Here is a 13,115-nt window from a genome sequence, read left to right as displayed (position 1 = left end):
TCAAATCTATTTTCACATGAGCATCTTTTAAAGTTCTATCAATCTATCCATATGAGCAACTTTTTAATGTCCAATCAAATAGGCTGATCAAAGGCATTTTATTTAAAAATATATATATAATAAAAATACATTTCATTAAAGCACGATAATGTGTATTTTTTTTTTTACGTTTATGTCTTATAACATGTTTATTTTATTTCATCTTTTCTTAGATGCATTCAAAAACATTATTCTTTCGGGAAATATTAAGTGTTAAATTTAGTTTGTGGATTTTGTGAAACTTGGTATGGTTCGGTTGATATAACCAAGCCTTCAAAATATTGCAAGAATATAGCTGGAAATGTGATATGAATGCCAACTTGTTTGAGCATTGTAAAATGTATCCAGGCTAAAGAACCAAACCACTACATGAAAGATCATAGATTAAGTTTATCTATGATCTTTCATGTTGTCTAAACAAAATACGATTAAAATGTGTTTACAATCATCACATCACCATATTTATTGATTTAAAAAGTACGAAACACAGACATATTGCTGATATCGGACACCTCAATAAGTACTGAGGTACAAACCTATATACAAACAAAAGTCTTATACTGTTCTACTCAACATACAGTCATTCTAGATTTCAGATGTACGATACAAATATGAGGAATATGGTTTAATGATCGACCATATAAGTTGTGACAAAGATATAAAAGTAAAACTAAATGAAGGTTCACTGCTGCATGGTTTCAAATATTTAGTATAGTGAGGCGTATAGTGAGGCGTTCAGGGAGCAGATTCACAAATATGCTCCACGGCTGTGTTGAACTGCTGTGGCTGGTCGGCATACACATGGTGGGAGGCGTTGTCGATCAGCTGCGGAGAACAAGAATAAGTCAAAAAGGTTTTAAAGACTCAGCTCATTTTACTTTTGTAAAAAAAATGATCTTTACCATACAAGATTTACCCTGTCTTTTTTTTTTTTTTTTTTTATAAAATGCTTTTAAATGCGCGTTATAGTCCGAAAAATACGGTGGTCACAATAGCAAGGTTGGTGTGAAACACAGAACAAAGCTTTAATATTTGGCTTTAAAATCAAAGTCATGCTGTATGACAGAAGCCTGATTAAATGTTAGCCTAGATTTGAACGATGAATGAAAGTCTAATTTAAATAAAAATTGAATTTTTTCTTATTAAGTTAAAGGGTTCAAACGAATCATACTAAACTTTTTTTTTTTAATAAAATTAGCCATTTAACTATATAACAAGATAAATATTCTGCCAAATTGCAGGCTATCCCGGTTTCTTCAGGTGAGAGGCGAGGGAACACCCTGAGCAGGTCACACAGAAACAGAAAACAATTCACACACACTTACACTGAGGGAGGAAAACGGGGTTCATAGAACATACAAACTCGCAGAAAGGACACAGGTTGGCAAAAGCTGGAAGTCTTGTTTCCATATGTAATTTAAAAAAAGCTGTCAATATATGGCTCGACTCACCAACACTTGGGTCTGGGCTTTGTCCCTGATCTGGACCACCGTGTCCCCGGAAGAGCTGTCCACCCAGGACCGAGCCCCATATAGAAGGGTGAGTGGCATGGAATTAGGAAGAAGATGAACCCGCTCCAGCATGGGCTTCTTGGCCCAGCCAATGGACTTGGACATGGCTCTGAATCCTACCTCGCCACTGTGGAAGACACGCGTATTCTGAGTACATATTTAGCTCTTGTCTTGTTTAGAGGACCATTAATGTGCAGTGTCTCCTAAAATGATCTTGGACCTCTACTGTACTCACCAGTATCTGTCTGTTTGTACAACAATCTCTTTTCATTGAAATATTGACATTAGGAAATGTGCTTAAACCCCCCAACTGAAAGTGCTTTATTTTTCTGGAGATTAAATCTTGTTTACCATAGCCACACCCACTCTGCTGTTATTTGTAAAACATAGAGCTTTGCCACAGTGCATCCTCGATCCCAGAAGTCTCTCTATCTCCAAGGGAATCATTGTACTAACAAAGCAGGGTGGGATTACAGCTGGCTGGCAGGAGTGAAGTCCATTAAGGCATCATAATGGACTCTGCTCTCTTAATCTCTCGTATGCCGGGATTTCAGACGGTGGAGAACTTTGTAAAGTAATAACTTTAAAACGGATCAGACATACTGGACTTTGGAAAGGAAGAGTGAAATACTTCAATACTAAGTCAGGAGAGTTCGGTTTCACATTAGTTGCCCTTTCAAATTGTAAAATGTCAATAGCTCAGTGGAAGTTGATGAATGGGGATTTAAATTACAATTGAATTGAATCGAGGCCAAGTGAAAGTGTACCTCGGAGTCTGGGCGTTACAGTGATAGATGTACTGTGTCATGGTGTCGTCTTCAAACAGATCCTCGAACTTCCTCTTGAAATCAGGACGGAATCTGTTCACCAATCCTGGACCTAGAACAATGACATCACTAATAAGAGGACATAAATGATGAGTGTCCATTTTCCCCTGACAATCAAGCGACAAATTGGAAATTATTCTCTGCTTGGTTTGTTTATGTTTTTTGTAACAGCCTTAACTTGGAAAGGTTTAGTTGGTCACATTATTGTCTTGTCCAGCAATTACTATGCCCACACATTATGGCCTCATCATTTACTGCAATTTGAGGAATTACCAACTGAATAAGGCAAATCTTTCTGACAGAAAACTCTAAGCATATTGTTGTTGGGTGACAGTACTGTGTGACTGTAGTTGTACAGGCCTGTCACGTTCACATGATTCAATTCAATTCAATTTATTTGATGATCAGTTTATTCAACCTGTAAATGTTATACATACATACTTAATACATTGAATATGATGCAAACAAAATGCAGGTTTTTGCTTCTTTTTTTTTTTTAAAGGCATTTAATTCTTATCAAATTAACTTTTGGAGCCGCTCAAATGTTGAACAAGTGCTGTGTAAAAGACTCACCCCAGGGTCCTGCTGCTCTGATGATAGCCAACGGATTAAACAGAGAAACCACGGTTGCTATTGCTTTGACCCAGCGGGCAGGAGACGGCCTCTTCACCACCTCAGAGTTCTCGTCTGATTGGTTCTGGTTCTGCTGTTGCTTAGGGAAGCCCCATGGATCCACCAAAATAAGAGAAGACACCCTGAAGGACGAGTATGAAACATTTCATCAACATGTTTGTGGATAATCGTTTATATTTTCTTAATCAAATTCATTATAAAGTGATGATCTTCCCTTGGTATTCTATTGTTTTTCGTGTTGTGTTTTGTTGTCACTTTTGCTCCCATTTCCGTGAGTTGGGATGGATAATTGCTCACATTTAGACCATTTTGTGAATAATATTTGATCAAAATCAGTAAAGAAAAATAAGATTTAAATAACCGTTTAAAACTCTATGACAAATATTTTATTGTTGCTCAACATTTTTGAATGATGGTTTGATTTGGCTCTGACTTTCTAAATCAATTAAACATGACATTTTCATTTTCTCCAAGGGAGCCATCTAGTGGCCGTTCTAATTCTATCTGCTGGCTCATGAGGCCTCATTAACCCATCCCTAGTATTTATACATGTATAAAAACATTTCTTAAATTAACTTATATCCCAAGGCCAAGTGTGGGATGTAGATTATTTTATGATTATGAATCCTCAGATTTAATCTTTTTAAAATGAAACCAAGATTATTCACTTAAACATGTACAAATGTAGGCTGTTCAGCTCTGGTTCTATCAGGTCCAATATTTAATGCAACTTGACAGCAACAACTAAGCATAAACTTGCTATTGATGAAAAACTCTTCCTAGAACTCTACACAGTCCAGTTCACTTGCTTTGTAACCACTGGGATAAAAATGAATTTGAGGATCGAGAATCTACACGGACATACTAGCATAAGAACACGTTACGCCAGTGATGGGTTGAGCAATCCTAATATCTCGGCACATGTATGGAGTTCATGGGGCAGGTACTGGTGAGGTGCCTGCATCGCTCTAAGAAGACTCACAAGACTGATATAGCAGCTGCAGAGTAAAGCAAACTATGTTAAAAACAGCCTGGAGTGGCTACACTGAAGAAAAAAAAATGTGATTGTTGCATTTCATGTGTGGGTGGTTTTAATCTTATATCGACAAATAAGGGATTTGTTTTTACCTGTTCCATTCAGTTTCCGCTTTATTTATATTCTAAAGGTACATAAAATTCCAATTTCATATTCTACAGGTTAAATGCTCATCAGAGCTGTTAGATTATAAACAAATGCAAATAATTTTCTAATAATATACAAATACCAAATCATTTTTTGTAAATTACAATGCATTGCATGAAACAGATGGAGCCATACAAACATTATTATCAACATTACATTTTTTGTCAAGTTTTTAAATGATTTCATGTTTTAAAATACAAGCATTTATAAATGGTCTCACACTTCAGCATGCTCTGTGCCATGTGAAGGTTTGTTTCAAGATCTTGTTTCAAAAAAACTGAAAGAAATTATTTTAACTTACATTTCATTATATCAAACATGTTTCACATTTTTATAAGATATACTTTGTTTTATTGCCTGCAACAACGTTAATGGACCAACAGGTGTCGGTATTTGGAAAGTAGTAGTATTTGTGCTGGCACAGTATCAATACAGGTCAATGTATCTAAACGGTTCATAAGGCCTAGTCAACCCATCAGTACTTCGTACCATTCTTGTTTCAGGACATATTAATATATTTGGATGTGGATTTAATGCAAATACACATACCATTTGAATTTTTTGTGCATTTTAGAATCTGTAAACTTTCCAGCAACATCTCATTGACTTCCAGAGTAATATTGTGTGATATATTGAAGAATTATAAATTATTACAAACTATTGAACACTGCAATTAAAACACACATACCAACTGAAACTGGAATATTTTCTCTAAATATGTTAATTTAAAATTGCATTAACCACTTCACCTGGACTTTAAAGCAGCTGCAGATATAATTCAGGTAAATAAAAACAGTTGTTGAAGTGTATCACACTAAGACATGGCAGTGTACATTTATATACAGTACATCAAAATTACCTGGAGGGGTACTGCATAGCGTATGATGTAGCTAGGTATCCTCCAAGACTGTGACCAAGCAGGATCATCTTTTCCAAACCTACGGATTCTCTCCATTGCTCAATTGATTTGACAAACTGCTCCTCTGCCTTTTCGGCATCCGAAGGAAATGGAGGTCTGGAACTTCTGCCGAAGCCCAGTAGGTCAAAGGCATAGACTGGTCTAGATCTACTGAGACTGTCCAGGTTCCTGATCCAAAGTCCAACCCCACCTCCAAAGCCATGGACCATCACCAGGGGCGTCTTGGTAACTAAATAGAAAATGTGAATCAGTAGAAGTTAATATATAGCAATAGCATATAGCATCACTCTTCCACAGCTCTCACCCCATAGACAAATAAAAGTTCAGGTTCATTACCTTGCTCTGCTTGTTTTTTGTCTGCCTTGTTAGTCACCGTTAATGTCCATATTCTATCCTGGTTCGGGAGTGTCACAAATCTTGCCCAGATGTCATTCTGAATACCTGTGAACACAGAGCACAGTTTTCTGAAAGTCACAATAAAAACGTAAGAAAGACCACTTCAACAGAGGCTGCCAAATATCAAGTAGATATGTGTGATTAAGAAAATACATGAGAAACCCTCTGGAACAAGAAATTGCATTTCTAAACAAACCACTTCAAACAGAAAGTGGGGTGATCACATAATCTCATAAAGAATCAATTGCAAAATGTTAATACAATTGATGATTGTTAAAAAAAAGTAAGTCTTATTTCTCCAATCTTAAGCAGAATTGATAGTTAATGTATCTGCTGGTATTTACTACCACCTTGTCTAATGAAATTATCATTTCTAGTTGCACCATCAGCTATACTGTGTGTTAATATCAATAACAGTTAAGGACATTGACAGGACTGTTGTCAATGACATGACTTTCATGAGTTCATATTTACATGTGGTTCCCCATTTGGCAGCAGTTTTTTCACTAATATTATACACATATTTGACACATCAACACACCAGTTATTAAAATAATATATGCATTGAAAGGTTTTGCTTGCTTTTACATTGAAGAATCTTGGCCTCAGTAGTCTTCAGAAGGGACATAGATGTTGGGCACCAGGAGGGCCACCAACTCCAAACAGAGTTTGAACTGAAAATGAGAAGATCACAACAACAGAAATCAGCACCGTTTATAGTTTGGTCAGTCATGTTGGGGCTTGCATCGTACTGCCGTTTTAAATCATATTATTATTATTCATGTCAACAGTCAACATCACAAATGTGCCAAGTCATGCTTACAGTCAAGTGCAGACACAATGACTCTACTAAAACGTCAAGACATTTAAACGTGTAACTAGTGACGCAGTAATGATGGCTCAGAAAAGACATCTACATTGTTCAAGTACATTGTACAATTATTATAAATAATAATTTAAACAAATCTAGTTTTGTTTTATGAGAAACAACATGCACATAAGTGTACATTTACTTTATTGCTTTTAAATACTTACGGTGCCTCAAGGTCGCTCTGTAACGATGCAGTAGTCACCGTTGGATCCATTCACAACATAACACAACAAACCAAACCTTACTAAACTTGTATCGTTAAAGAAGGACTAAACAGCCATTTGATTCCTGTGTTTTGTAACTTGTATGCCAGACCAGCTGACCGGAAGCAAATGTCGTAAACAATGAAGACATGTCACTCTGTATATTATTGCGATAAGGGTTTAACAAAAAAAAGAACAGAGTTTAAAACGTTGTTAATTCCCTTGTAAGTTCGAACAATTAATCCTCATCATTACGTTTTTAATTTATGGTTGAATTTCCGCTTTCTTTTTACGTTACAACTTAAGTACCACTGTAGTGACGAGGAGTGAGCGCTCTTTTAATATACACGCTCTTTGTTATAAGGGGAGGAAACAAACAGCGTTGGAGTCTTTCATAACGTATTAATATCTATATTAGTCTTTACGGGGAACCATATGATATGGAAAATCATGAGAGTGATTGTATATGCAATATTGCAAGCAGTTTGAGGGGTGTTTTTAAATATAAATATTCGTGTCTCGGTTTATTGACCCGGAAGAGGTTTCTGTGACTACGACTACGACTTCCGGTTTGTGTGACACGTCATTCAAGCGGCGTCCACAGAACCACAGTTAACGAAGTCTGACCCAAATTGAGCTGCTAACATGTCGAATTCAGTGATATCCGTTATCTCTAGGTTCCTAGAAGAATACACCTCCACGACGCCCAACAAGCTGAAGGTGGTGGACGCGTATCTGCTGTACATTTTACTGACCGGGGCGCTGCAGTTCCTGTACTGTCTCCTGGTCGGAACCTTCCCCTTCAACAGCTTTCTTTCTGGGTTCATCTCATGTGTGGGCTGCTTCATTCTGGCAGGTAAACACTGTTTTCTTATTACAAATGCATACGTGCATGTGTTTTAATAAACACTGACTATTTTTTGGTGTGCAGTTTTTTTCACGAGCTCATTTGAAGGCTAACTTCCTTAGGCTAACACTAGCTTAGCTGTGACCCCACTATTTTAATATTGTTGGTATTTAAACTACTTTTACGCCAAGTAATTACTAATATTATTAACAATTTGTGTCGCTCAAGTTCTTAAATGTGAACATGCTAAACATACATTAAATACTTGTTGTTGTTGTTACTTGGGTGACTTAGGTCAGTCTGTCAAACTGAGCCTGAGAAACCTGGGTGTTGTATTTGATAAAGACATGTCTCTAGTTCAACACTGCAGAAAACTGACCAGAAACTGTTTCCTTCAACTGAGAAAAATCTCTAAACTTAGGAAAATGTTGTCGCAACATGATCTGGAGCTTGTAATCCATGCGTTTGTTTCTTCTCTTCTGGACTATTGTAACAGTTTGTTTTCATGTCTTAACAAGAAGGAGCTGTCTCGCCTGCAGTTGATTCAAAACTCTGTAAGAATTCTAACCCACTCAAGTAGAAGAACTCACATTTCTCCGATCCTTAAAACTCTTCACTGGCTTCCAGTTTCTTTCAGGATCAACTATAAAATTCTGGTTCTTACTTTCAGATCTATTCATGGTCAGGCTCCTCCTTACATCACTGATCTGATCCAGCCTTACACCCCAGCTCGGGCTCTGAGGTCTGTGGATCAGAATCTACTGATGGTTCCTCGCACACGGTTCAGGACCAGAGGAGAGAAATCTTTTCAGGCTGTTTCTTCTAAGCTTTGGAAAAATCTTCCTCTCTCTTTGCGCTTCATGGAGTCTACTGACTCCTTAAAGAAACATCTTAAGACGTTTCTATTTGTTCAGGCTTTTCCTTGATTTTCTGGAACTCCTGTTGTGTTATCAGTTTTATCTTGATCTTTAAAATATATACTTTATTGAATATTGTTTTGATTGTTTAAGCGCTTTGTGACCCTGGTCTGGAAAAGCGCTATACAAATAAAAATGACTTACTTACTTACTTGTGTTTTAAAATCTCTTCCCTCCAGAACTAAGTTATCCCTTTTTTTTTTTTACAGTTTGTCTCAGAATCCAGATCAACCCCCAAAACAAGGGTGACTTCCTGTCCATCTCTCCAGAAAGAGCCTTTGCAGACTTCCTGTTCGCCCACACCGTCCTGCATTTGGTCGTCATGAACTTCATCGGCTGAACCATCTCATTGACTTGCTAACATAACACTGGCACGGTATGGATTTCTTTTTAGAATACCTTATCTTGTGTTCTTGGGTTCTTCAGCTTCTCAGGAAACGTAACATTATTAAAAAAAAAACTCAAATTAATAGCCACAAGTTGTATATCTAATCTAATTGTGTTTTTCCCCCTAAATATTGTGATTGCCAGTTAATAAGCATTTTTTTCAATGTCCTCTTTTCATGCGTTTCTTCTAAAATACAAAATAATCCATATTACAATTTATATATACGTTATTGTTAAGATATTGGGTATACATTGAAATACAATTGTTTATTTAGTTACTTCAATTACAGTTGTAAACATATAAAACTAGAAGCCTTGTAAACAATAAAAAATGTGAAAACTCCTGCAAATATCTGCTAAAACACTGTTTTAAATGTTTCTATTTATCAATCAGTCATAAATCACGCACACTTTAGCTGGCTTTCTCTTGTTATCTTTTTGCTTCCATCTTTAAGTGCATCTCCTGTTATAAAAACATAATGGTATGTAATTTATACAGTTCGAATTGTCTGATTGTACAAGGTAATACTCTTTGGTTAGGTCTCTGCTTCCATGAAGTTGAGGCACTGGTAGCATTTTATTCATACAGCTCCACACAGCATTCTGCTTCCCTCGCAGGTCATGTTACAACATTATGGGCAAAAGTCAAATTTACATACATTTCTATTAAATCGCATCCGTTTTTTGTCAACATGTTTCTCTTAAATAAAACACAGTAGGAAGTGATTGGAGTTTTATCTGGAATGTATTAACTCTTTGTCCAGAGAAATATGTTTAATGATTATAAATCTAGAAACTTTTAACAATTAAAAATGTACAAGTTAAATTATTACTTAATTTCTTCCTGAAAAATACACACTCTTATAAATTTCTATGAGACTGTAATACTTCCAAAAGTCTTTAAATGTTTTATTTATTTACTTATTGCTTTATTTGTTGTTACTTTTCGGTTTTCTGTATATGCAGCTGTAATTCCCTAATAATTAGGTAATTAGACCCTGCATGTCTTTACAGCACAGGCACATAATTACAAGAAATGATTTATCGTAATTAAATCTGACATATTCTGACATATCTGTTGCTAATCGAAATATTGTTTTTTCCTCCCATCAGGTGGAGACCATTATCCAGCCTCTTTCTTCTCCTACAAGCGAAATTGAAACTTGGCATCAGGTTCCACCTTGTGTTTTGCAGTTTTTTTTCCATCAATTTATCTCATTCCTTTTATAAAAATGTCACGTTTGGATTTGAAGAAACAGAATAAAACCAGAGAACATTATTGAGTGACTGTTGTAAATAGTTTGTGCAAAACAGGGGGGATCACTTTTGAAAACCATTAGTCGTATGAAAATCACAAAAGGGAAATAAATTAAAATGGAGACAAATATAAATGTATTCTATATTAAATAGTTTAAAAACATGAGTACAACAAAACAAATTGAAAAATTGTAATCCAACATGCAATTATACAAATGAGAAAAGGGATTAGCAGAGCAGCTCATGGTAATGAGTCGTTATAGATCTCAACCAATGAATAGTTAATGATGACCCAATAAGAAGGTGATGATGATTCTCAGACATGCTGCAAACGAAGAGAGTATTTATTTTCTTCTGTTAGTTGTGCATGACAGGACAGTCAAATGGCAGATGTCATTAATCGTCCTAACCTAACTGTCATATGAGACGATAAACATGTAGATGATTTTTTCAAAACCCTAACAGACAAAACACTGTAGCTGTAGAGGTTTTTGGAAGTTCAATGGGCCATGATCAGTGACTAATGAATGTAATATATTGAGTTCATTCAAATAGATAATACACAATCTTGAACATAATTTAGATTTTAAATCTGCTTATTGACAATGTTAACTAAGTATGTTACAGTTTATTTTTTGATAAAATGTTTTTCAAAGGCATCTGTGTATTGTTCACATAAAGCAAAGCACAATAGGAATTAAAATGTTAATTTTCAATTGCGACACACTATTTTAGTGCCCTCTTGTCTACACATCAGGGGGAGACTCACTTCATGAATGAGACCCAGTTACTATAAACAAATTAAGAAATGTACCTTAAAGATGATATAAAGTTTCAGCCTTTTTTTCATCACTATTCAAATAAAAAAATGTATCTGTAATTATTAAAATTCTTCATTTAGCCTGTTCAATAAAATCAGATTAAGATGGCACCTTTACTTATCAACTGAGGACAAATGCAAAGCTCGAACTACATAACAATTAAACTGTTTCAATGGACCTTTTTATTTTTTTAAGAAGTCAGAATATATTACTATTTACTGCTAAGTTTCAAAACAATTCTTGCTCTGCTTGTCTGGTGTTACAAATCATCACAAGGGAAATAGGGAAGTAACAAAATGGCCAGTTTAAAGGGAACCTAGTATGAAAACCCCAGAGTTATCATCATAATCTCAGGGTCTACGAATTAGTGTGAAGCCCAAGAGGCCCCCCAAGAAAACACCCCGCGAAAGAGCCACTGAAGCTGCCACTCCACGGGTAAAATGTGCCCCTAATTCGCTAGGGGCAGATCCAGCTCGCTGCCTGGTAGGCCTGGATAATGGCCGATCTCACCCAAAGAGAGACCTCTGAGGGAAGACCGGCTCACCTAACCCTCAACCACCAAACATCTACCGTGGCAAATGAACAAGGCATCAGAGCAGCCGAATGAGGCCAGGCACGCAACACAAAACCCGCACAGGACAACAGGTGAAGACGATCTTGACCCGGGTCCAAGTGGGGCGGCGGTTGGAAGGCTCGCAGCGTGAGAGTTGTTGCCCGGAAGGGGGAGTTGAGAACCTTCGGACGACAGAACGCTGGGATTGGACGCAATGACAAGGAAGACACTCAGGGCTATTGGGGAGAGCACAAAGCTCACTTGTTCTCTTCGTGGATTTCAGGACCAGAAGGAGTGAAACCTTAAAAGACAAAATGTCACTAATTTTCAGCAAGCCCAGCCGCCTGTGAGCTGCTGCCATGAGCCCCAGGAAGGACACACAGCGCTTGCTGACGTCACATGACGTCAAGCTTCCAGCAACTGTGTTGTCAACCCGACTAATGGAGAGAGCACAAGGCTCGCTCGCTCTCTTCGTGGATGTCTGTACCAGAAGAAGCAAGACCTAAAAAAAATGTCCAGTTGGACTTGGTCAAAAATCTCAAATGTCAGGTCTGCGAGAGAATCCAGCCCTAGCTGGATATCCCGCCGAGGGCTGGAAGGCCTCACAGGAGGTCGAAGCCTGTAGGCCCCTAACAAGAAACGCACCACCAGAGGGTGGGTACACGCCGTAGCACCCGACGTGCCTTGTTGCTATGGCTGATGCAAACACTCAGTGTCGCCACAGTCCGTCTGTTATCCAGCAATGCTGCAGGAAAAACAGGACCGCAGTGACCAATCAGGAGCTGTGGTCCAGGGACCTGTCTGCACACCAGCGAGAGAACATCCCTCATTTGGAGGCATAAAGCCTACGTGTAGACGGGGGGCCAGAGTCCTGCTCGGCTCGTCCCGTGCAAGAGCCACACTTAGAGAGGCAGACCCAGCACCGGGGGTTCCCTCAGAGTCCCCTCTGCCCGGGGAGTACGGCGCCACCACTATAAACCTCAAACTTCCCCGCTTGGTTCACGTACGCAACCGGTGGAGCTGTCTGATAGCACTAGGGCGTTGGACTGTGACAGTTGGGGAGAGAAGCGAAGCAGGACGTTGTTAATTGCTTTCAACAGTAGCCAGTTGATGTGTCTGTACACCGGTCTGTTCCAGACACTGCTGGCGTAGGTCTGACCCGAGGGGCCTCCCCAACCTGTCAAAGATGTGTCTGTGTAATTAGGGACGCAACCTAATATAACTCTCCTTCTGAGGTTGGTTACTTGATGTACTGCAAAACCAAAGCGGGAAGGCTCACTTTCCGACCTTGGTCCCGCTTAGGGTCTACCTTAAGACGACTAGACCATCTCTGGAGCTCCCACATATGCAGCAAGCCCAGCTGCACTGCCGTGTGAGCTGCTGCCACGAGCCCCAGGAGGGACATAACAGCGCCTGCTGCCGTACTTCTTTCTGCTTTTTTACATGACGCCGAGCTTCCAGCAACTGTGTTGTCACAAGAACCCCCACTCTCGTACATAAAATCCGGCTCTGTGGTAGAAACGCGCAAGCTCACGTGAGAAACCTCATGTGTCGTGCATGTACCCTCTTCACCCCGGAAGTCTCCCTAACTCCCCGAACAAACCCTAAATCGGTTAAGTACCTACATGTTGATTGTGAAATAAAATAAATATTTATGTAAACATGGTGAGAGTTACTTCTGCCTTTAGGTGTTTTTGTATTGTGTACAATATGCAGCAAACCTTATTTTTATTTTTCGTTTTTAATGTACA

General features: G+C 38.2%; 2 protein-coding genes across 3 annotated transcripts; one reads left to right on the top strand and one right to left on the bottom strand.

Annotated features, from left to right (window-relative positions):
• Positions 1-477: 477 nt before the first annotated feature.
• On the bottom strand, positions 478-6,692 carry abhd4 (abhydrolase domain containing 4, N-acyl phospholipase B). 2 transcript variants are annotated; one of them, XM_087811583.1, is made up of 8 exons: positions 6,544-6,692; positions 6,091-6,182; positions 5,449-5,553; positions 5,053-5,341; positions 2,951-3,132; positions 2,318-2,429; positions 1,491-1,677; positions 478-864 (listed from the first exon to the last, which is right to left on the bottom strand). In XM_087811583.1, exons 1-8 carry the CDS (start codon positions 6,591-6,593, stop codon positions 775-777), a joined length of 1,107 nt encoding a protein of 368 aa, XP_087667709.1. In that variant the 5' UTR covers positions 6,594-6,692; the 3' UTR covers positions 478-774. The 2 variants fall into 2 exon arrangements, with proteins under 2 accessions (XP_087667709.1, XP_087667710.1); XM_087811584.1 differs by having other exon boundaries at positions 6,097-6,182.
• Positions 6,693-7,157: 465 nt separating this feature from the next.
• On the top strand, positions 7,158-10,012 carry dad1 (defender against cell death 1). The gene is made up of 3 exons (XM_087811036.1): positions 7,158-7,438; positions 8,556-8,722; positions 9,847-10,012. The coding sequence occupies exons 1-2, from the start codon at positions 7,228-7,230 to the stop codon at positions 8,684-8,686; spliced, it is 342 nt and encodes a 113-aa protein (XP_087667162.1). The 5' UTR covers positions 7,158-7,227; the 3' UTR covers positions 8,687-8,722; positions 9,847-10,012.
• Positions 10,013-13,115: the final 3,103 nt, after the last annotated feature.

This window comes from Callionymus lyra, chromosome 16 (assembly GCF_982586985.1).
Source record: "Callionymus lyra chromosome 16, fCalLyr1.hap1.1, whole genome shotgun sequence".
Classification (NCBI taxonomy): Eukaryota; Metazoa; Chordata; class Actinopteri; order Syngnathiformes; family Callionymidae; genus Callionymus; species Callionymus lyra.
Note: the sequence above shows the minus strand (reverse complement) of the source record. Positions and strands in the feature narration are given on the sequence as shown.